The 25,675-nt window shown below is 35.1% G+C and overlaps 1 protein-coding gene across 6 annotated transcripts in view; it reads right to left on the bottom strand.

The window, feature by feature from the left end:
• The window catches only part of TNPO1 (transportin 1), a 93,587-nt gene that overhangs the window by 5,549 nt on the left and 62,363 nt on the right, over positions 1-25,675 (bottom strand). For 4 of the 6 annotated variants that reach the window (XR_007461771.1, XM_049649617.1, XM_049649619.1 and 1 more), the window contains exons 10-24: positions 21,986-22,046; positions 21,270-21,438; positions 17,822-17,974; positions 16,877-17,102; positions 14,613-14,784; positions 13,063-13,149; positions 12,281-12,388; positions 11,990-12,148; positions 11,822-11,909; positions 9,441-9,539; positions 9,133-9,228; positions 6,204-6,279; positions 5,224-5,323; positions 2,735-2,809; positions 1,560-1,702 (exon numbers count right to left, since the gene is read on the bottom strand). Coding sequence is in view for 5 of the 6 variants with exons in the window: in XM_049649617.1 (XP_049505574.1) it covers positions 1,595-1,702; positions 2,735-2,809; positions 5,224-5,323; positions 6,204-6,279; positions 9,133-9,228; positions 9,441-9,539; positions 11,822-11,909; positions 11,990-12,148; positions 12,281-12,388; positions 13,063-13,149; positions 14,613-14,784; positions 16,877-17,102; positions 17,822-17,974; positions 21,270-21,438; positions 21,986-22,046 (1,777 nt within the window). In the remaining variant the exon portion in view is untranslated. Of the gene's footprint in view, positions 1-1,559; positions 1,703-2,734; positions 2,810-5,223; positions 5,324-6,203; positions 6,280-9,132; positions 9,229-9,440; positions 9,540-11,821; positions 11,910-11,989; positions 12,149-12,280; positions 12,389-13,062; positions 13,150-14,612; positions 14,785-16,876; positions 17,103-17,821; positions 17,975-21,269; positions 21,439-21,985; positions 22,047-25,675 lie in introns of those variants that run through there. The other 2 variants (XM_049649620.1, XM_049649621.1) reach the window with 2 other exon arrangements.

The raw sequence follows: 25,675 nt of genomic DNA, 5'->3' as shown, positions 1-25,675 counted from the left end.
CACTAGCAGTTTTAACAATAAGCAGTTTTAACAATGAGAAATAAAACAGATTCCTAGGAGATTGTAACCAGTGCCTGACAGTGGTCTTCACAACAAAAATCTACTAACCACTCGTACCAAACACTGGACATTTATTATGAAGACTGATGTAAATTCAGGGTGTGATTAGCCCATCTGTGGAAAAGTACATGCAACACCTTTTCTCTGCCTCTGAAAAAAGGGAACATTATAAAAAAGGCAGGAATAAAGATACTGATCCACTTTTATCTCTAATTAGAAAACGAATACTTTCGTCATATATTGTCTTAGAGTAAATCAACTCAGTTAATTCCTAATTGGTGACAGGACAGAGATCACAGAAGATATTAAATCTGAAAAGTCTTTGCTAAAGATTCAGCTCACTGTTCTATTTTTCAACCCTTGATGTTAAGAATCATTCTCATCTATTACATTTTCACGATTTAACATAAAGTGAATTACGCACTTTTCCAAAATGCTAAAGCCACAAAATAGCCCCAAGGACTCAAAACTACAGGGGGATAAGATGCATACAGGGCTCTGAGATATTCCAGAGACTACAAGTCCATTTCTACTGCCCTGCAGCTTTGACAACTTGGAAGCTGAAATCTTTCCAGGTTTAAAATCTAGTTCAAAGTAAACAAGCAAGTCGACAAAAACTCCCAACAGAAAAGGTGACTGAAGTTGGTGGACATCTTCTGGACACCAGTGAGTATACTCCTTGGCCCTCCAGTCAAATATGTCTCAGTTCATGTTCAACACCTAAAGAAGGGTATTCTCGTTCCCTGTACTGGTCCATATTCCTAACATTTACTGAGCCAACTTAGTGTGTTAAGCAATATACACTAAGTTCTGGCATCACATATAGTTTACTATTTAATCTTCAAAATAACTCAATGATGGAACTGAAGCTAAGAGATCAGGATTATTAGTTCTACATAAGTAAAGAAAAACTCGAGGAACAAGAGTCCAAATGGACTTACCCCTCTACCACCCCAAAGCGAAATACACTCTTCCATTGTCCATTTTAAAACAGTGCTGGTCACATGGCAGGTGCTCCGTAAAATACAACCTTGAAAAATGAATATTAAATATTCCTATCTACTGAGCCCTATACTAGTTCCAATTCTAGTGGGCTTTTCCCTGAAGCTCACAACCACAGAAGTCCTTCATATATCACAGACGATAAATTCATACTTCAAAATCATTTCTACCCTGTGCCAAAGTGAATGTGGGGAGAATTCTTACAGGGCAAAAAATTTAAGAAGGATTACTATGTCGAGTAGTCTAACTAGCATACCAACTTAGATTTCCTTCTACTCAGGACTGAAAGTAAAATGATGCATTTTGTTAACCCTTGCTTGTCAGTTAAAAAAAAAATTCTCTAGCCTTAAGGATTTTAAATTTCAAGTCTAATATAGCTTAAGAATGTTTTACTCAACCTCTGTAGAAAAACACATAGCTTTAATTTCACTCAGTAGGTTTAGATTGCAGACCTAAGTTTCTTCACCCTGAAAAACTCAAAACTTCTTACAACTTACCCCTAATTATGGGACTGCAGCTTCAGTGTATGAGATTAAACACCATAAAAAGCTGCAAGACGCTCTTTTAAGGGAAGCGGAAACTGGTCAGAGAAACGCCTCCAATTTTCATCCCCAACTTGATTTTTAAATCCATGAAGGATCTGCAAAAAGTGAAAAAAAATCATTAATTTATCACTGACAAGAGAAAAACTCCAATCTTTTTAAAAAATTTTATCCATTTTAAAGCAGTGATTCTCAAACTTTGTTGGTGTATCCTGTCTAAAAGCACCTCATAAAAGGGGCACCTGGGTGGCTCAGTAGGTTAAGCACCCAACTTCAGCTCAGGTCATGATCTGACAGTTTCTGAGTTTGAGCCCCGTGTTGGGCTCTGTGCTGACAGCTCACAGCCTGGAGCCTGCTTCAGATTGTCTCTCTCTCTCTCTCTCTCTGCCCCTTCCCCATTCCCGCTGTCTCTGTCTCTCAAATAAACATTAAAAAAATAATAAAAAATAAAAGCACCACATAATATGTGCTAAACTTGGCTTTGGAAAGTTTAGATAGAATTCAGCAAGTGACCTAGTAAGAGATATATACTAAATAAACTCTGACCTAATACAAGAAAGTACAGAACTCAATCAAGGGATAAAATTCCTATGGCACATTAAGTTTTTTCAAATTGAAAATATATAAATTTTTGGGTTCACATCTGCAACCACAGTTCACTAATTTCAGTAATAGGTGATTCAAATGTGTAACACTGTATTTCTTATTTTGTTAATGGTTGAGTACTGACTGGAGTTAATCCAGAGGGACACTACCAGAACAACTATACAGATTTAATCCCTGTGTAAAACACTTAAAATTACTTTGTTCAACAGTTTATGCTTCAAATCTCAGCCAGTCATCTTTGAACATATATGCTGTTTTGTACAGGTGGGATAGTGGGACCACATGAAATCAGTGGTATTGCTTCAGAAAATATTTTTGAAGTGTGTACTCTATTGAGTCACTGCTATACCTTAAGAAAAGATCAAGCCAACTTTTTTGCCAAGACCAAAGGTTATATGGTCTACCAATCAATACGGATTCAAAGAGTCCAAGTTTCATATGAAATATAAAAGTAATTTAAACTTTCCAACCAGGATTGTAACAGTCCCAAGATATCTACCATAAAAACTTTTTAGTTACCTTACCTTACAGAACATGTCTCTCAGATCATCTTTTGGGTTAATCCACGATGCAACAGCATCACAAAAAAATATAAAATCCTGTAACAAGCAGGAAACACATCTTAGATTGCTATTTGTCAAACACAGCAAAACGTACCTATCACAACCAAATCCTACCTCAAGTTTTTTTATGATAAGGAATTATAAAGGATTACTTAATGGGTATCCCTATTATTCCACCATCGAGAAACCTCTACTCATTCAGTTTATATTGGAATGTAATGCCCCTTTGTATTAGATTTCCTATTCCAAAACCCCAGTCTAATGAGCATCAACAATGGACTGAAAATATTAAATGAACACCAGTTTTAAAAACCTTCATTCAATGAATTAAATATATAAATTGGGGTGCCTGGGTGGCTCAGTCAGTTAAGCATCCGACTCGATTTAGGTTCAGGTCATAACCTCATGGTTCATGTGATTGAGTCCTACACTAGGCTCTGCATGGACAGTGTGCAGCCTGCTTAGGATTCTCTCTCTCTCTCTCTCTCTCTCTCTCTCTCAAAATAAATAAATAAACTGGAGGAAAAAAAAAAAGGGAAATACATAAATTCGATAATCTTACAGTTCTGACTGGCCTAGAAATAATTTAAAGCTAGCTAAGTAGAAGCCAAATAAGCTTGGGAGTATAGGAATTAACAGATCTAAACTTCAGGTCGAAACTTAAAACAAAATGACCAAAAGTTAGAAGAAAAACTAATTATATATCAAGTTATAATACCCAATCCAACCTAACCCAACCCAAGCAAAAAAGAATATCCAATGCTCTATTATTTGAAAGATAATTGGGTTATTCTCACTATGAAAACAAGGTGACAATAGGCTTTAAATGTTTCATTTAAGTATTTGTCAATCTTGACTAGCAGACTTCAACAGCAGTTCAATATATAGCATTTAAGATATTGCTTATGTTCTGATGTCAACTATTTAAAATTCTGCTATTTAATTCAGGGCACTTTCTTAAATTTCAAAATTTACCGACTGAAATATGTACATAAAACACATATTTAAGCAAATAAAATTCTATGTGCCTGAGGATCTGGTTTATTAGAATTATGATTCCCTGTCTTCCAAATATCACTCTGTTGTTAAAAATTTAAACATAAAAAACAGACCTTAAGATATTTTCTTTTAACCACATATAAGTGAAGAATGTAAAAAGCAGAGATTTCTACCAGCTCTTAAGCTGGCAGTGATTTCATGACCACATACATATGTGTTAGTTTTAAGGTCTTAAAATGTGAATTCAAAACCAAACAAAAACAACAAAATTCTGATGGGAAAATGTTTCTTTGTAACGTAGTATACATCATATAACTCTAAACACATTAAAGATGACATAAAGTTCTTTGGTATTGAGAGGAAAAACCCCAAAAAACAAAAAAACAACCAGAAACTTAATGCCAGGAGGTTATTTTGTAAGTAGGGACCATTTCCAAAAATAGTACAGGCTTATTTTAATACTAGGTTATTGTTTTATGAATGAGAAATTAGTCAAAAGATTTTTTCCATTTCTAACTTTTCAATGCTGATCACCTATATCAATTTGAATCTTATAAACTTGTAATTCACAAAATGTTTCTAAACTTGAACTAACAAACAACAGTCATTAACACAAGACAGGAAATATCAAAAAGTGTTAATTAAAAGATGTTCAAAGCATGTTATCTCTTGGAAATGAAAGGGTATTTTCTTGAAAACCCCTCCCATACTTTTCCTTACAATTCATCTGTTGAGGAACCTGGGATACTTAACCTAGAATTCTACAGCCTGCATTTTGTTAATTTCATACACGTGGTGTCAATCAACACATTCCTGTTTTGTGTCTTGCAAATTGACACTTGGGTCCAGAGGTTATCAGACTCATATCTTATACTTTTGCCAAATAATTTTTTTAAATGCTAAAAATATCTAGATATTATATAAAACTAAGATAAGAAACAAAATAACGATGAATAAATCATAAGCTCTCCAAGTTAAAGCAGTTTTAATGGCTAATTCACTATTCTCTTTTGTTCACTACTGAATTTCTAAGTTTAATTCTAAATAACAGAAAGAGTAACCTACTCTTAACAAAGAGTAACCTAAGCTATTTGGGTCACTGTTAAGGGTAGGTATCTGCAAACTCAACAAACTGATATTCAATGATAGGAGGCACGTACAAAGTGGACGTAGATGAAAGATGCTTTGGCTTAATTTGAGACAAGAATCTGACTTTATTACCTCAATCTATTTATTTCATAAAAAAAGATTTAGGAAATCACAAACAAGCATTACCATTTCAAGATATTAAGAAATAACACATCTTTTTAAAAACATAGTTTTTAGTACCTTTGAAAATATATGCAATATTTGGTATGTTTTCATGATTTAAAGCTTTAAAACAGGTGACCCTTTAAAAAGTTTCATTACTCAGAATATTAAAAGTTAAAAAATCTTTATGAACATCTTACTTGGATTACTCCACTGGGATTCACACTGATCATGGTACAAATCCCACGAAATGCTGAATCCTTTTCCTCATTGTCCCTTATGTTTCTCAGAGAAGTGCACCTATTAAATTATAGAATTGAGTTTAGCATTTAAGTAAAAAGCAGGTTCAATCACAATACTAATGGACAGTATTTAATGGAATAAGCAGCACAGTATAATGTTTATATTCAAAGAATTTTCATAAAGTTTAAGTTTCTCATACTTCCTGCATGTTGGGCCCATCTAATCTCAGTATAGTGGAAACCTCGAAATTCACATTTTCTTATTAATAGATTGCATCTATAAAATGGACAGTTGGTTTTTAATCTCCCGTTTAACTATTAAGGAGGGTGAGCCAAGACTAAATTATTAATTTTTAAAACTGTATTATGACTTGTATTCCATTAAACACTACTAAAAATGACTTGAATTGAAAGATTATCAATCGAAAGAAGCAGAACATAGGATATACTGCCACAATATAAACTATTATTATACAACTTATGGTGTAGATGTTTATCTTTAACATTAACAAGCAAATAAGATTTTTATACATAACGTAATTTAAACATGTATTTCTTAATGCAATCCAAGTTTTCAAATTAATTCTAAAAAAGAAACAATGCAAAAACCTAAATTTATAGAATTTGCATGCATCTTTATTTTACTGGTGGATATTTAAATGCTTTTCATGTATAATCAAGCTTTTTAACACAGCAAGCATGTGACAATCTTATCCCATGCATCAATTAGTCGTTAGCCACAACATAAAAATAAATATACATGACGATGCTACTGAAAAACCTCACAAACCTGATAGGACAAGATTAGTCACATGGTTGGCAATGATTAAGGATTGTGATTTTTGTAACCAACTGAAAATATATCTAAAAGTGAGATAGAAAGAGAAAGAAAGAGTGAAGAAAAATGAATTAAAAAAAAAAGATTGAATAATACACACCAGGGTCTTATAAACTGCTGTAGCATGGGGGCCACCTCTTGAGGACAAACGTAACCAAGACGACCAATTGTTATTGCTAAGGTAACGCAATCACGGTTATACACCACCAAACGCCAACCAAGACATGAGCAAATGAGGGGGAAGGAGAAAAAATAAAGAAAAAACAACAAATAACTCAGAAACAGAAACCAACAGAATTTGTGTATGATAATAAACATAAGATTTCACCAGTGCTGTTTATTACCACCCCCTAAAATAAGGGGCAGCAACATATATGGCATACTCTTGGAAAAAGGAAAACGAAAGGAATTAAAAAAAACTTTAAAGATTGAGAGAACACCAAAAACCAGGATGAATTGCTTTTCTCGCTCAATCAAGTGTGAAGACATTCTGTTAATAAAAAGATGAGCGATTAAATAGATGGATTTAGAGATTCTCCATTCAAGGTCAGTTGAAATTTCAGAATTTAATAATGAAATCTATGTTCTTCCCCCAAGAAATATTAGTAAATGTGAAAGATTACATTTCTGAATTGTTCACTCAAACACAGTTCTCAGAAGTTAAAACAGTTAAAATTTCTTTACTTCTCTATGTCTTTTTAAATAAGTGATTTCCAATCTTTGAAAATCGAGGAACTTAATTCCAATTTAGGTAGATTTTTTTTGTCTGTTAAGATTTCTAAAACCAGTGGACTGATAGCAAATTGCCATATTGCCTAATTTCAAATCAATGGTCAAATTTTAGGTTTTGCAGTAATGCACTAAATGAAGGAATTGGAAAACTGCTGTGTTGTGTCAAATCCCATTCCAATAAACCTCTGATGGTGATAATGGTAACAGCTCAGATAATAGCCCACTATTTTCAAACCATATTTGACAGGAAGGAAATTTATAGTCCACTGTAATGAGGTGATATGTGGACAAAAGGAGTAAACAAATAATCTGTCTTTGCTATAAAAGGCAATAGCACAAAATAGATAAGACATCATACTGATTACATGCTAATATTTTACTTAAAAAAAAAATTTCGAAGTGGGAATTACTCAAACATATTCACCATCAAAATTCAGGAAGTCCTTAAACTTACAAAGAGCTAAAAGAAGTGCAACTCAGAACTGCATTCTGCAATTCAAAGGTACATACATATAAATACATTTATACACAACGGGAAAAAAAATACAAACAGAAAACAAACCATAAGGTGCTTTAATGGTGTTCTCTCAAAAACTTACAGGTTAACCTTTCATAAAAAAAGGGGGGGGGGGGGTAAAGAAAAATGTTTAAGGATTACTTGAAGCAAACTACACAGATAATACTAAAATCCAGCAGATTCATAATGAAGCAAGAGAAAGAAAACCTATGTTCAAAAGACACAAACTATGCAACATTCTCATTAAACAGGCAAGTATGAACGATCCAATGAAACATGCGATAAAGCAGATGATGGTCCATTGAGAAAGTTCAGTGTAGGATATACTAATTGGAAAAAGAGCAAATAACGGCATACACTAAGGAATTGGCTTTATGAAATATTAAGAAAATGGTAATTAAGTTGCTAAAATCTATTGACCTCAGTCATTGACAGTGGTTTTAATAATTAGCCCCTGCCCTTTGGATAAGGAATAATGGAAACATTTTCTGCAGCCATTTGTGATAAAATGAATCCACTGAATCTCTTATCAATTTAAGCTATCAACTTGATGAGCATAATCAACTACTTTTTGGTTTACTTAGAGTAGAATCATACTTAGAACATAAACTTATAATAAAGCCAATTTGTAAATGGAGCTGTAACAAATTCACAAGCTGATATCCCACAAGAAACTTTAATATACATTACATTCAACATTTATTTGCTGTTATGCATTCACATTTAAAAATAAATAGGAAGTTTCTTCAGGTTCAACAGTAATTTTATAATGGTAAGTGTTCCAAATCTGAATGTCATGTATAGGTACTGCATTCTAAAGATAAAAACCCGACAAGATTTCATAACCATCCTAATACATACATTTTTGTACTTTACAGCAAGAAAAATCTAATTCGCTTTATAAAATAAACAGTACCCATACAGCCAAACAGCTATATAACTGTTTCATAATTGAAAGATTTCCTTCCATACCAATAAACATATCAATTTTCATCACATTAAAATATAAGCTTTCTATAATTAAAACATATAAAGTTAAAATGCCTTTGAAAACAAATTTCCTTATTTAGAAAACCTTATTTTAATCTTTGTCCAGTATTTCGGTAAAACCCTCACTGGCTGTATTTATTCAAATTATCTTAGGTATATAAAAGAAAAGGATGTGCCTGATTGAAAATAAAATTTACACCTTTTATCACTATTAGCAAAAATTAGGGAGGGTGGGAAAAAAAAATCACCCAGAAATGTGTTCTATAGTATGGAAGGTACTCTTTAGTATCAACATGCTCTCTATCAATGCAAAAGAGAAACAAGCCTCCTGAATAAAAATCCTACAAGGTACTGCCTAAGTTCTCAATTTGAAGGAAAGTATACAATAAAATACAAAATACACATGCCATTGTTAACCAGTTAGCCACTACTACAGTGAAGGATATTTTTGGCCACACTTTTATAGATTAAAAAGAAAAATTACTTCCCAGCTGCCAGTTACTCTCTGAATTAATGTAAAATTAAAATTCATACTGTTCAGTAGTTATTTTAGCTGGGGTCCATTTTAGGGAGTATTAAACACACAGAATAGGAAAGAAGTGTTTTTCAAAGTCTCTGAAAACTGGTTATGGAATACAGTTAAAACAGTACGTATCATTACGGAGAATCTAAAATAGTTCTTACTAATAAGCTGGGTTTCTAAAGCTAGCTTTGCTTTGGTTTCTCTACGCATCTTAACCTTAAAGGCAAATAATTTTCTCTTCACCATAACAGTTCAGTCATATGGTACCTGTATTCTCTAACAACGTCTTTGGTGTGTTGGGTCTGTTAATGATTTCTACAAGCTGGTGCAACACCATAGGAATATAAGGCTGCATCTCTATACCTAAATCATCCCCAAAAGAGAAAACAAAAAAGAAAAATTTGAATGTTAAAATATCAATGGAAAATACTTTGCTCCCTCTATTCACTGTGACACAAGTTAATAATAAATATATGTATATAAAATTCATTTAAATTATAAAGAAAAAGCAATTCTAAATATACTAAGGCATCTAACAATTTATACAGTGCTTTTAAAGGGGAAAAAGATCTTACCCATTTGAATGGAGATTTCTCCAATTGCCCATGTGGCATTATTGCAGACTGAAATGAACTCTGGATTTAGGTTGGTTCCCAATATAGGCATGAAATCAGCTAGAAAAAAAATTTTTTAACAACTATGTAGTAAACTTCTCAACAGTAGTGTACTGTGCTTTAAAGGAAATCTACTAGGTGGAAACTGAAATCTAGGCAAGAAATAATTTCTAAAAGGTACGGAGAGTATTTATTTTAAGAAAGTGAAAGGGGCATTGAACTTTCTATGAAGTAGAAGAGGAAACAGAAGTTTTGGTCTATTTGAGGTATTATTAAAAGAGTTGGTCAAGAAATCTCTCATCATGAGACAGAAAAATCAAATTAAAAATGAGGAAAACTTGATACAGCTTTCTTCAAAGCTCATTTTTTCACACACACAATTTTTTTTTTTTTTTTTTTTTTTTTACATCAATGGTTTTGGCTTTTAAAGTAACTTTTACCTTAGTGCTCAGATTATAGTCTCTAAATATTTTCCACTGAAAGGAATAAAGGCTATCAGAGAAACATCTCATTGCAGGGTAAAGGCAGGAAATGTACAAAACAAGCCTGGACTATTTTGTCATACCAGGAAGGACTAAGGAGCCCATCTGATTAAGCTCCCACTGCCAGTGGTAGGACAATTTGAGCATCATGAATTCATACTGACACTCAAAAAAGAACCAAACACAAACAAAAACTAAACTCTGAAACACAATATAGATACCTGTGGAAGATGCTGGGAATCAATTCATTATTTTGAAAACTGGTAAACAAAGAGAAAGAATCAAGTAATTATCCTGCCTCCCCTATAAGGTTTGTATCTCTCGGTAATAAATATACCGGTATGAAAAAGGACTCTATGTACGTATTCTCACTATTAAATGAATTAGAGTAACATCCTTTTTTTAAACCCCCAATAAATTCGTGGATTTGAGACAGGGTTTCTAAATCTCAGTAATACCAATCATTTGGTCCAGATCATTCTGCTGTGGGGCAAGGGGTGGGAGGGGTCGTGGCAGGGGTGAGGGGCTGGTGAGGGGCAGGGCACTGTATCATGCATTGTATGATGTTTATCAACATCATTTGCCTCTACCTACTAGATATCAGTAACACACCCTCAGTGGTAAACAAAATGTCTCCAGACACTACCAAATGTTTGGGAGGGTCGGGGGTGTCAAAATTGCCCTGCTTGAGAAACCCTAACCTAGAAAACAATCATAGCTGATAACACAGAGAGAGGGAGAGAGAGAAAGAAAGATAACTAGACATGGTGTACCTCCTGAAGAAGATACACATCTATATACTCTTAAAAAAAAAAAAAGAAATGAAACCCTTCATACAAGTTTAAATTCATAAAAACTAAATCGGTGGTAAATATCTGTAGAACAAGCTTTCCATAAAACAAGAATTGATTACACTTTCATTTAGAGTAATTAGGCTTAAACTTGAGGGTTTAATACAGAATATTATTCAAAGTTCAGAAATATAGTTGTTATTCAAAAGCACAATTGGGAATTGGACGAAGCTGGTTAAAGGCTACAAACTTCCAATTGTAAGATAGCAGATCTTAAGAGTTCTCAGTAAGAAAAAAAAATCTTTAACTATATTAAGGCGATGGATGTTAACTAAACTTACTGTGATTTTGCAATATATACCTATTTCAAATCATTATGTCGTACACCTGAAAGTTATACAATGTTATACGTCAATTATATCTCAATAAAACTGGGGGGGGGGGAATGCCAAAAAACCCCAAAAAAGTGTATCATAAGTAAGAATTATTCAAAACATTGGGATACAGATATGAAAGAAAACCCAAAACCCATTTAATCCATGATTTTGATAGTCAAATCATAGTTGATGTTATTTAAGGAATCCTTTATTATCATCACAAAAGGCTAAAACAAATGCTATCCTACTAAAATAAAAACAAATCATTATTTACTTTTGATGTAAACTGTTTGAAAAGTTCCCTAGGATATCTGAGAAAGTACACTGTTTTATCATGAGAAAACCTGATTGTTATTATTTTTGGTTACCTCTAATCCAAAAAGAGGCTATTCAAAAATTATCCATAAACTGGCATACAGTCCCAAGGCTTCACAGGTGGCATGTCCTTTATACTAAATATTTTTCCAGCTTTTCTCCAGTCACACAAGTGCCTAATGAGCTGCTGTAGTTGATGATGAATTCAAAGGAGCAAGGGGGTTCCCATCCCACCTGCTTCACTCAGAGCACCTTTTACCAGTAAAATGCATGTTTATAAATGTTGGGATTCCATGACATTTCAGTTTAATACAAAAACGTAGCTTATGTAAAACTATTGTTAAAAATCACATCACAGCAGTAGAAAATATTCATACCTATACAAGGCTTAACATGCTGAAAGCAAGCTTTCGTCAGGTCACCTAAGAGGGCGAAGGAACTCTGTCGAACTTCTGGCATTTTATCCTACAAGGAATAAGAAGGTATTAACCCCAATGTAACACAGAGAATCATGTCTTAATTAATTTTAATTTAACGAGTCTCACCTGCATGCACTGATACATTAGTGTTAGAATGTTACTTCGGGCTACCAGCTGTTCAATGTTGCCTCCAAGTCCTTCAGCCAGGCCACTGAGTAAATCAAGAGCCACTATCATAAAATCTTTATCTGGAGCCTCATACTGATCTGGTTGAGCATTGTTCAGCTGAAATTAGACAAAGTTTTAAAAGACTTACTTTGAATCAATTACATGAAAAAAATGTGTATGCATTATGCCCATCCATAGAAAAATGTTTATGATGCCTGGAGGGCAGATATAAGTATTTTTTAAAAATACCATGGCTTGTGCAAGAGTCTTCTGTACGAGGTTCACACAACGCTGGTACACAGGTTCACAGTATGGAAGGAAACCAGACTGCAGGGCTGTGGCAACTGAAGATAGGCACTAGAAAGAATAAAGTACAGAAGTAAATTTCTGGGTACCATAAAATTGTAACAAATGCTTTAGGAGTGTACTCGGTATAATTCTGGCCATTTATTAGCCTGCTCTACTATTCTATAATAGCAGGTTATCTTTTCAAACCTCTCCTTTGGATGCCAGCCATGGCTTTAAGTTTGCTGCTGGTAAGGGGAAGCCCCCCTCCCCACCCATCAACCAATCAATAAATAAATATCAAACCTCAAGCTGGTCAGAAAGGGTATGAAGTAAAGTCCCTCCTACTAGCACCAAGTCCCAATGCTACTTCACGTAAGTCTGAGTATGTGTGTATATACAATACATTAACACATAAAATAATTTGAACTATATTAATTATCATGGTATAGCTCTGTATCCATACAAAGAAATGTAGCTAAATTCACATGACATATATATATATATATACACATATATATATATAGGATCCATTACGCTTTTTCTATTTAACAGTATTTCTTAGTATGGTTGTAACATAATTAAAGTAAGAGCAGTTACATACTTACTCAGCATTTTAACAGAAATGGTTCAGAATGCAAACGTATTAACATTTTACTTATCATGCACACTCAACACTTCATATTTAGACATGTTGTTTTTGCTGAAACACTACTATTAGAGTAATGGTTGCCAGCTTAGCATACCTCTAGTAAAGGGAAGAGATCTTTATCTTCATCCTTTAACATGTTCCATTTCTGGATCAGTGGAGGCATTAGCATCTGAATATATTCCTATTTATAATGATGAAAAACACATAAAGCTCCACTATCATATGTAAAATAAGTCCAATTTGGGTCTATGAAAATTAAAATCCACTTAGAGTAATTGTGTAAAATCATTACAGAATGCCTTGTAAGATTGAGTCTGTTCCTCTTAGCACCTTTAAAATTTTTACTTTTGGCCTTATCTTTTAATTTATATAATCTTACTCTATTCTTAAGTCATCTTCTATCCTTCTTGAAATAAAATGCATACAAACACACCACTACAGAAAAATCCTTTGATCAAAATAAGGGATAATTCCTGTAAATTTTATTCTGAATTTTTTTAGTTCTGGAACTTGCAACATGTAATATGGCTCTTGTTGTATAGCATGTTATAAATGATAGGTAAACTTATAGGGGCATTTGTAGAAAAAGATCGACAGTCATTTACGTGTCTTTTTTAAACGTTAGAATCCATAAACAGCTAAATACTAAATAAACAACAGTAATCATGTAAACAAGAGGCACAGATTCTAAAGGCTCTAAGACATTCAGAGAAACACTCCCCACGCCCCAGCACACAAAGCAAAACCAACATCAAAGCAAACCCATGAACCAAGTGTCTTGCACCGTTTTAAGTATAACTTATAAACACAGACAATTTCTCAAGACTTCTTATATAGCAATCATAAAGATGTAATCTATTCTTCTGCTGGGAATTTTGAGCTATAATGAAATTCTATTATTTTAATCCTATTTAAACAAATCCAATTCCATCACCTTCTTCTTAACACTACTAGAAACAAGAGTTTGGATTCTTAGCCAAACATACCTCCTCTTCTATACTGCTATTTAGCATTTTTAACTTATCCAATTTCTCGTTGTTTTACCTTAGTATATATTCCCCATACCTGTAAGTTCCAGCAAGAAAACACAGACATTTAGATATGGTACTCTAAAGCTACAATGTTTATGAAGTGGTGGATAGAAAAATACTTGGAATTAAAAGTTGAAATCCTTTATCCCTTTTCTATTTTATAAAAAAATTTTCATTTACTTAAATGAATAAAGTTTATTTATTTATTTTGAGAGACCGAGAAAGAGAGCAGGTGAAGGGCAGAGAGAGAATCCCAAGCAGGCTCTGCGCTGTCAGCACGGAGCCTGATGTAAGGCTTGAACTCATGACCTGTGAGATCAGGACTTGAGCCAGAGTCAGACGCTTAACCGACTGAGCCACCCAGGGATCCCATCCCTTTTCTAAAACGTGTTGGTGCATTCATGTGATATACTGATATAACTTCCACACCAAGAACATATTTATTAATACCATCTAAAAAGTAAAAATACTTGCTGCCTTTTAAAGATATACATTCTTAAAGTAACTAAGTGTTCACATCTCCCCAAACATTTTCATTTCCACATACATGTTAACCTACTGATTTTAACTATGCTAGAATTTTTTTTCTTAACAGTTAAGAACAGATACTCACTGGTTTGTTTAAATGATGTCCTACTGAATCTGCTAAAGTTCCTATGGCATCATAAAGAATGAGCAAGTTCTTATGCTGGTATTTACTAAACGCGAAGACCAAGGTATCAAGTATATAAGCAAGGTAAGGAACAAGTTCCGTACAAGCCTCCTCTTCTAGGGTAGCAAAGGCACTACAGTTAAAAAAAGAGAGAGAGATTACTGCTGTTGTAGAAAAGGAATAGGTTATAATAGAGATAGGAAGCTACCTCTATAGTTTATACAGTATCTATTTACACTTTAAATGCCTATCTCCTTATCTCACCAAAACAGAGGCTTATTTTTATTGTTTCTCCCCCATTTCTTATCCTTTCCTTCAAAGAGGCTGTCACCTATGTGCATCTGCTTCACTACAATGGTAAAATCTAAAACTATCGTTGGTTCTTATATTCAGACATTCAACAAATTTATCTGGTATTTATTATTTAGTCACTTAGTGCTGGGAATGCAGCAATGAACAATGAAGAAAACAATGTCCCCATTTTCAGGGAGCTTAAATTCTAGTGACCGGTCCAGATGAATGAAATCAGAATTAAAAATGTTAAACGAACTTGCACCTTACCCTTCAGATTACATACTGAGTCACAAAATGACATTTTTAACAGTTAGTTTGAGATGTATCGGAACAGAGCGTCATGACCTCTTAAATGTTTCTCTTAGCAGGAGAGGGGAAATGGGATGATGCAGGTGGTCAAAGGGCACAAATTTGCAATTACAAGAATAAATTCTGAGCACCTAATATATAGCATGGTGACTATAATTAATACTACAGTGTTGTACACTTGAAAGTTGCTGAGCATAGATCTTAACCCTTCTCACCACACAGAAAAAGACAAAGTCTTTGTCAACTACGTGAGGTGAGAGATGTGCTAATTATCTTGATCTTGGTTACTGTTCCATAATGTATATTTTTATCAAGTCATACCACTGTACATTTTAAATATGTGGGTTATTTTTGCCAACTTTTCCTCCACAATTCTTAAAAATGTTGGTCTAAGTTCTACATTATACGTCAGAATGCACAGTGCGTTTATTACTACAAATTTACCGTATGTATGGCTTATCTATTAACACAAATGTACAAGAAAGGAAAAAACTCCAGAGTCTGAGTAGTTACCTCAATTTAGACCTAAATTTGTCTGGACTCTTAAAGTATACCTGGCTCTTCACTTCTAAAATTAAAGTTTGTATTAGCTTCTATTCTACCCACTCAGGGATTTCCTAAAATGACAGGCTTAAACCATTTGTTAGTGAAAGCCCCATCTTAAATTATAAACTGTTTATGTATTTCCTTTACAGCACTTGCCAGGAATTATGATTATATAGTTATTTAGTATTCTGTACTAGCCTCTAAGTTTAAAGATGGCAGGGAATGTAAACCGCATTTAATATATGCTTAACAACTAGTAGAAAGTTTAAAAAAAATACAGATTATGTCTGTAGGAAAGCAAATATAATTTGTATCCTCCCCTCACTTCAAAAAAAAGAAAAAGAAAAAGAGTGCTATTCATCATCCAACTCCCTTTGGTTCAACTTTCTTTCATCTTATTACGAATTAGAGGTATCTCCCAGGTATTTCTGCTTCACATCTGGTAAAGTCCAACTCTACTTAAATTCACACTTTTTCAACAACTGTTTCTTCTTATAAACAAAGTCAACAGTAAAGAAATTCTAATTAAAAAGTTAGGACCTATAAATATGTCAGGCCTTTTTAGAACACAAAGGTTTGTCCCAGAAAACTGGAATATTTATAGTAATGAAACTAACTGCTCATGTGATATAAAAACACAGCTCCAAACATGACCAACAGAGTAGCTACTGGGGTAGATTCACTAAGTGAGAGATGATACGTGACTGCACTGTGGGACTTTCTATGGAGTTGTTGACCTTTAAAGTAATGATGTGAATCTACCCAAACTTTTGTTATTCCTTCAAAAGCAAGACTCCCAACGTCACCACTCCAGGTGTCTGTGAGAATCAGGGTAAAAGAGAATTCTACTGTTATCAAAGCCACTGAGAAAAAAAGAATGAGTTGAAGAACCAGCAAAGAATGAGGTCTAGTTGCTTTACATTTGAATTTGAAAAACCACCACGTAAAACCTATAGATGACAAAAGCTCCACTAATGGTTTAATACTAACATTCCATCATGGAGTTAAAAATTAATTTCTCACTGAAATACCCACTCGAATGCCCCACAATGAACACTGTTATGGATTTGTCCCACCTGCAGGCAGCTTCTTGTACTCTCTTGTTGCTGTCCAGGATTCGCTTTAGCAATTCTGTCATTAATGGCTTCAGGTACGTATCGGGGGGCTGGCTGACTACCCAATGTGCATAGCGGCTAAGAGTCCAGCACGTTATTGAACGCACAAGAGCCTTTTTATCAGAGAGGCACTGAATAAGGTGAGGAATGAGCTCAGGCAAGTATGGAATCATGCCTTGCATGCAACCTGGAATAAAAAGTAACAAATCTTGCAGAAAGTGCTAACATTCGGTTACAATTATTTCAAATGAATACTAAAATCATACAAGCATCCATCAAAAACACTCAGATTATCTCCATTACAATAAATATACTATAATAATCTGTTTAAAATTAAGGAAAAAAAAAAAAAAGGAATGAGAGCTAACTGCTCCTAAGTATCTTCTAGTAGGGTTAGGAAAGTTCATTTTACTTCTGCTACACAAATTACAGCTTTCAGAAGTGCCTGTAAAATAGTTCAATTTCTTGTATATACAGGCTTACAGCTAGGACATAATAACGCTTCGTAGAGAATGAGGAGACTCTCCTACCATGTTTCTTACACTTACCTACGGAGAACATGATTTTTCTAGCAATGGGGATGCTTCTGACATTAGTCCTCTCATTCTGTTCCCTTTACTGTAACAGAAGCATTTGTGAACTATCTGGGTGTTGTTAGAGATAAGCCGATGGCTGTTAAAGAATAGTTCACTGTTAAAGGTAAAACTTATCCTAAGATGGCTTCTGAATTCAAATATCTTTTTTAAGTTAATGTAGATCATAGTATTGTCTATTTCACATCAGCAACACAAGAGAGTATGTGAATTCCAGACTGAAGAGTCTGCTTATAGGGTAACACTCTTTAAAGTGGGCCATCTGCATTAGTGCCTGTAAGGACTTCACAGTTCAGTTCTGACTTAGACTTACCTTCAGCAATTGCTCCTAAAACCAAGATGCCGGATTCTTTAACAACCCATTCATGATGAAAAAGTAATTCTTTCAAAAGGGGCAAAATATGTGGCAAAAGCTCATCACGATACACATTTGCAAGAACATCTAGGGCAGCAGCAGAACATTTTCCTAAAGAAATATTTAATTCAAAAATTTTATATTAAACTCTATCATTAACTCTTATTATCATGACTGTTGGTTACATGCATGACACTTTATTCATACATCTACCATTTCAAAGAATTTAATTAAATAGGACACAGTCTATCTCTATAAACAAGAAATACTTTTTTATGACCAAGAATGAGCAAACTAACCTGCAGCAAAATGTGTACATTTATTACTTTTACTTAACATTCTTAGGGCTAGATCATTCAGAATCAAATACAGAATGACTTAGCGGGAGGTTAAGCAAATAAATCTGAACAAATCACCAGCGCATGAAGCATAAAATATGCTGAAAAGCACTCTCTCCAGACAAAGAACTATTAGCCAAGGAACTATGTATCAATCCAGATTTCATTTAATGCAGTAATTAAGAAAACAAAATGGTAACAAAAATTAAGTATAAAATTTTTTTTCCAATGTGATTAGGCATACTAAATAGTTGATCACAAACTGTTAAACAATAGTAAAATCCTTTTTTAAAAAAGGCTGTTAAACTGGCTACAAGTAACACCTTACATAACAGTAAGAGTCTTAGTTATACTGTATGGCAGAACCATACCAATGAGTATTAAATTACCATGAAAGAGAATGAAATCTTTATATACTGATATAGAATGAGTTATACAATAAATGGAAAAGAACCAAGAAAGTACACAAAATCAATTTCATTTCACTGCTGTAAAGTCAACCTCTTCTCCAGGAAAAGGTATACATGTTTTTTCCACAGGTACACAGAAAAACTTCTGGAAAGATATAAAAATGGGTGGGATGTGAAGGGGAAGTAGTTCCTTTCCCCCAACTCAATGAACATTATTACTTTTGTAATGTTATCTACATTATAATCTGAATCCATCCTGCTCCCAGCCTACAGGGATATATTGGGAGGAGGTAGAGTAGCACCTCACTGTGCAGTTTTTTGTACTTCATGATTTGTTACCCTTGGTTAAGTGCAGTCTAAAAGCAGATGATCCTCTTTTTAAAAAATTTTTTTAATGTTTATTTACTTTTGAGAGAGAGAGACCGACGCCAAGCAGGGGGTTGCAGAGAGAGGGAGACACAGAATCTGAAGCAGGCTTCAGTCTCTAACCTGGTCAGCACAGAGCCCGACATGGGGCTCAAATTCACAAACCACAAGGTCATGACCTGAGCTGAAGTCACAAGCTTCAACGACTAAGGCACCCAGGCACCCAATATAACTGTTCTATTTTACTATTATGATTGTTAATCTCTTATGATGCCTGATTTATACATTCAACTTTATCATAGGTATGTATGTATGTACATGCGCACACACACACACAAAATAGTACTTAGAGGGTCTGGTACTATCTGTGAGTTTCAGGCACCCACTGGGGGTCTTGGCACATATCCCCTCGTGGATTACAGGGGGCTACTATAATTTGTGGCAGCAGTGAAGACCTTGTGTTCTCTTGTGGGAGATTTGGAGCCCAAGATTAAATATGCCATTAGTACTAGCTATGTTAACCAACTTTGGGCAAGTTTCTCTTTTTGCAGTTTCCTTACCAACCTAAGGCTGTTGTAAGATTAAATGGGATACACATGCCAAGTCCTTGGCCTAGTGCTGGGCACATTGGGCACTCTAAGGAACAGAAAACTAAATGGGCAACAGAGGAATTAGCATTATTTAACCAAATGAATTACACAGTTCAGTCTGATAATTCATGGCTTTAACTGTTTCATCAGTTATTAGAAATCCCAACACTCTGAATTATAGCCGTGGTTCTTAACTAGGCATAATTTTGTTTCCCAGGGGACAATGGGCAATGTCTGGAGACACTGGTGGTCATGACAACTGTGTGTGTGGGGGGGTGGGTGCTGCTCCACGTTCTACAATGTACACAACAGCCACCACAACAAAGAACCATGTGGCAAAATGTCAACAATGTGGAGGTTGAGAAACCTTGAACTAGAGCATGAAACTTTAAGGACCAGCACAGAAACAAAAACAAAACACAGGTGTCTAGATTCCTCATTTCATTAGTGTGTGGGGCGGAATGTTGGCTCAATAGATGATTTCGATTTGCAATTAAGTTTGAAAATAAACAAGAGTTTTAAAAACTTCATTTGTAACTTTGAGAATGAGAAAACAATTTATATTATTTTAGCGTTATCCTTGATAATCAACAGGCAAATTATCATGAAAAATAAGTTTATATCAAGAAAACAGGAAAACCTTGCGGCCAATGTTCCTATCTTATAATGTCAAACAAAATGTACGGCCTTTTGAAAAATGGCAGTTTGAGGTAAGAAGTCTCTAAGAAGCATAATCACATCTACTAGGATAGCTATAAAATAAGTGACAACAAATGCTGGCAAGCATATGCAGAAACCACAACCGTAAGATAATGCTGGTAAGAAAGTAAATGATGGCGCCACTGTGGAAAACAGCCTGGTAGTTCCTCAAAAGCTTAAACACAAAGATATACCATATGACCCAGTAATCACACTTCTGTCTATATCCACAAGTGAAAACATATGTCCACACACAAACTTTACATTAACATTCTTAGCATCATTACTCACAATAGCCAAAAGGGAGAACAAAATGTCCATCAAGTGATGAATGGATAAATAACATGTGGCATATCCACACAATGAATTATTTTTCCACATTAAAAAGAAATGAAGTGGGGCGCATGGGTGGCTCAGTCCGTTGAGCGTCCGACTTCGGCTTGGGTCATGATCTCACGGTTTGTGAGTTCAAGCCCCGTGTCGGGCTCTGTGCTGACAGCGCAGAGCCTGAAGTCTGCTTCAGATTCTGTGTCTCCACCTCTCTCGATGCCCCTCCCCCACTCGTATTCTGTCTCTCCCTCTCTCAAAAATAAACATTAAAAAAAAAATTAAAAAGAAATGAAATACTGATACACACCATAACACAAACAAATATTGAAAACATCCTAAGTGAAAGAAGGCAGTCATGAAGGACCACATATTGTATGATTCCATTTATAGGAAATGTCCAAAATAGGCAATTCCAGAGAGACAGAATAGAGACTGGTAGTTGCTTTGGGCTGGGGGACTGGAAGAAATATGGGGAGCGACCTCTAATAAGAATGGGGTTATTTTTAGGGTGACGAAATCATTCCAAAATTTACTGGGGTGATGGTTCCATAACTCTGAATATACGAAAACGACTAAATTGTACCCTTTAATGAGGGCACTGTACAATTATGTGAATGATTTCTCAATGAAGTTGCTATCAAAGCAGGCAACTGTATTCTTCCCTCTGACTTACTTAGATTCCAGTCAGAAATTGTATCGTCATCATCAATTTCATCGTCATCATCGTCTTCCTCTTCAATTCCATCTTCGTCGTGCTGCTGAGCCACTGTCCTCGATCGATGAAAACGTGGCCTTATATCTTGTTCACTATCAGGAATTGTTTCATCTTCTTCAACATCACCCTGTTTTAAGAAAAATTTTGATAATACTCAAACAGCATTATAAGCTAATAACATGTACATGCATAAAAGAATCAGAATAAGGAGAGATGGTGCCATGCACATGGTTTTGAAGTACACCTCTTTGTTAAGAACCACTCTCCTCTGTGCAGAAAACAGTTCTGTGTTAAGGGGAGAAGGAACTATCATGTAACACATGTCAGGTATCAGGCACTTTTAATCTCATTATAGTATTGCCTCCCATCAACTGGTATAATCTAGAGTACCTGAATAAGACTGAGATCATATTCAATATAGCTTAAAATAAGCTACAAATAATTTGAATCAAGAGGAAATTTCTCTACTAGTGTCACCATCTGGTTCCAATGAAGTTAGCCTATGTTATCACTCAAACTCATCGTTTGCTTCTCTGCACTTTGCAGCACATTATACGTAATAGGAAATAGATTTACACAGGGTCTATTTTAAATAAATGTTCTATCAGTCAACTTCAAAGATTCTCTAAGTCAAAAGAAAAAAGCTTCCCTATTTATCAGAAAAGTTTCCTTACCTTAAGAAGGATAATATCTATATCTGAGTACTTCATGCCATTCACTAACACAGGAATCAATCTATAAAGAGAGAAATTCATGAAACAAAGAACTAAAGATTTCCTAAGAATTTTTAAGCAACCTTAATGACCTTTTGTATACTAGTAATACCGAAGAGCCAACCATCCCTGCCAGTACTGTCTTAGGGCATATTCTGTGATGTCTGCCCTTTTCAAATGACAAGTATTCCTCATTTATATCCCAGGCCTTTTACATACTCATGCATGGGATCTGTTGGATGGAATCTTAGGATAAGGTAGCTTATCAATAGTGGTTAGAAAAAGAACGAGACACCAAAATAAATTACAGTATAGTTAAAATGAAACAAAAACATGTAAAAACACATATAGCATTTGAGTTGCCATTTAAGTTAAAAGTAATGAGATTAACTATGTAATTACTTGTATAAAGAGACTATCTAGGAAAGATATACAAGAAAATGGTATCTTTGGAGAAGAAGCTGAACAGACTAAAAAGGGATAAAATTAATCATTTATTTCTACATAGTGTGACATTTTCACAATGAGCCTACATTATTTGTACTTCTTTTAATAAAAGAGAGGATAATGTTCAGAATGTTAAACATACTAAGTCTAAAGTAAGTTATCCAAAAGAAATAATGCAAAAAAAAGAAAAAAAGACATGAGGTAGGCTCAGTGCGATAAGTGTCTGACTGTTGGTTTTGGCTCAGGTCATGATCTTATGGTTCATGACTTGGAGCCCTGAATGGGGCTCTGCACTGACAGCACAGAGCCTGCTTGGCATTCTTCCCCCTCCCCTCCCTTCACCCCAGCCCTCCCCCATTTGTGCACATATGGTCTCTCTCAAAGTAAAAAAAAACTTAGGGGCACTTGTGTGGCTCAGCCGGTTGTGTTCAACTTCGGCTCGGGTCACGATCTCATGGTTCATGAGTTCAAAAGCCCCGCGGTTGGGCTCTGTGCTGGCAGCTCAGATCCTGGAGCCTGCTTTGGATTTTGTGTCTCCCTCTCTCTCTGCCCCACCCCCTGCTCTCACTCTCTGTCTCTCTCAAAAGTAAACATTAAAAATAAATAAACTTAAAAAAAAAAAGAGCTCTATCAAGAAGATCATAGCCTTTGATAAAAAAGTTAGGAAATTTTAATTTAAGAAATTAACCCAAATTTCCTATAAGAAAATAGTTTAATCAGGATATCATATCCAATCTAAAGTATTAATGTACTTATTAAATCAGAACCAAGATGTTTGTAAATATGGAATCCCAGGTATGTAAGAATAGTTAAAAAATTATCAAAAAACATAATAAAAAGGTCAAAACACTACAGTTCATTTGTAGCTATGAGAATTTTAAGCTTTGATAGGTTTCTTAAGCTTTGATGATTTCCTTTCTCAGTGGCCCATTACACACTTAAGAGTCTACTGAGGATAAAAGGTTATGGGAACACTTTGGAAACATTAAAAAAGTTCACAGTTCTCTGCTTCTGAATTCTACCTTTAATAGTTCTGGGTGGCTTGGGAAGTGTGAATAGCCAAAAGAAACTCATACTCATGACTACCAGCTGTGGGACTTATTAGTAAGCACTTTCTTTATAATCTAGTGAAAAAGATATTATGATCTTTTTACAGATGAGTCAGCTAAGGCTCAGAGATGTTACATTATTTCCACAAGGTCATTAATTTTAAGTAATGGGAGAGTCAGAATTCAAAACCAGTTTGGCGTGACTCCAAAAATAATTTTGTTTCCCTACAACAGATCTAAGAAATTCTCACTCTCTACAATAATGTCTTAGGCCTTTGTAGAGGCCTTACTTCAAAGAGTTACATCATCTGACACCAATTAAATAAACATGTGCACAACTAATTTTGGGTACAACTCTACCATCAACGAGATAATTTTGTAAGCCCTCATTAACTAAAGGAATAATAATAGGGAAAAGAAAGCAGTAAGATTCAAAATTTCCTAGACAGGTAGAAAAAATATGGGCCAGCCACACTTTCATGTTTAAATCCTTTCAAATTCTAAAATACAGATTAATGTCAATTTAACATTACAGCTAATATAACACAGTTATATAAAATGTATAACAAATAAAACCCTATTTTATAAGCTACAGGCATTTTGCAGAGACAGATCCATTTGGATCACCAACAATTAAGTCATTTCTGTCAATAATTTGGGGGAAGTGGGGAGACAGATGGCAGACTGTGAAATAACATGAGGTGAGGTAAAGAAGTAAGGACAGTGAGCCTCATCTGTTCTTCTGAATCATTTTTAAGACGGAAAAAATTCAAGTTACGGAGAAAGAAGAGAAAGTTCAAACAGAGAAAAGTATATATTCGATGGAACGAGGTACCTGAAGAAAAAATTATGCTGTCCAAGACCACTCACGTGAAAATATATCTTTAAGTTTTGGGGCAAGATGAAGGGTCACTTGTTTTTCCTATAAAGCAGAAGTGCTCAGAATGAATGAAGAGAATTCAGAAGAGTGATAAAGGTTTGAATGGCTGCTCTACTGAATGGAAGATAAAAAGTGACCTGGAATAAGAAAAACTGGCAGTGTGAAGGGGCCACTTGACATCGAAAACCATGCATTTCTACAACCATCAATCCTGGTGGTGTGACTTCCCAAAAGCATTTGACAGGAAGCAAAGACAGTTTATTAATCCAGAGCAGGGGAGATGCAGGGTAGCTAGAAGTTTATGGTCAATATAGTTGATTTGTGAATCATGATGTCTGTGCCAGAGAAAGACAGAATGAAAAGATATGCAGGCAATAAGGGACTGATAAAGCTGGGTAAGCAAATCAAATTGGAAAGTGAGATATGGACATTAACTGTGACCATGTAGCAATATGGCGTTTGTCTGAAGAATTCCCATCTTTCAAGGCAGACCACTATTTTTAGATCTAATTATTAAGGAGCCTTCTCCTGAAGCCTCATGCAGCCCCAAAAAAGAGAATTTTTCTTTTTTAGAAAAAAAATTAAGCACTAAGCACTACACCCAACATGGGGCTTGAACTCATGATCCTGAATCAAGAGTCCCATGTTCTACTGACTGAGACAGCCAGGCACCCCAGTAAAGAAATTTTTTCTTTTTAATGTTTTTATTTATTTTTGAGACAGAGAGAGACAGAGCAGGGGAGGGGCAGGGAGAGAGGGAGACACAGAATCTGAAGCAGGCTCCAGGCTCTGAGCTGTCAGCACAGAGCCCGACGCAGGGCTCGAACTCACGGACTGTGAGATCATGACCTGAGCTGAAGTTGGACGCTTAACCAACTGAGCCACCCAGGTGCCCCAAGAGAGAATTTTTAATGCAGTATCACGGAAAGGCAACGACGTCAATACCAACAATGAATGTTTACTGAGTCCTTAAATATGTACTTAGCATTACTTGCTTTACATAGATTAATCTGAACAGTGCCAGGAGGTACTAATATTAATGTAGAAGAATAAAGGTGGGGGAAAAGCCAAAATAACTGGGAATAAAAAATGAAATGAGGGGCACCTGGATGCCTCAGTCAGTTAAGCATTCCACTGGTGATTTTAGCTCAGGTCATGATCTCACAGTTTGAGTTCAAGCCCTATGTTGGGCTCTGCACTGACAGTGTGGAGCCTGCTTGGGGTTCTCTCTCCTTGTCTCTCTGTGCGCCCCCCCCCGCCTCCCCCGGCTCCCTC

Source organism: Panthera uncia, assembly GCF_023721935.1.
Source record: "Panthera uncia isolate 11264 chromosome A1 unlocalized genomic scaffold, Puncia_PCG_1.0 HiC_scaffold_17, whole genome shotgun sequence".
Lineage (NCBI taxonomy): Eukaryota > Metazoa > Chordata > Mammalia > Carnivora > Felidae > Panthera > Panthera uncia.
This window is presented reverse-complemented; position numbering and strand designations above follow the sequence as displayed.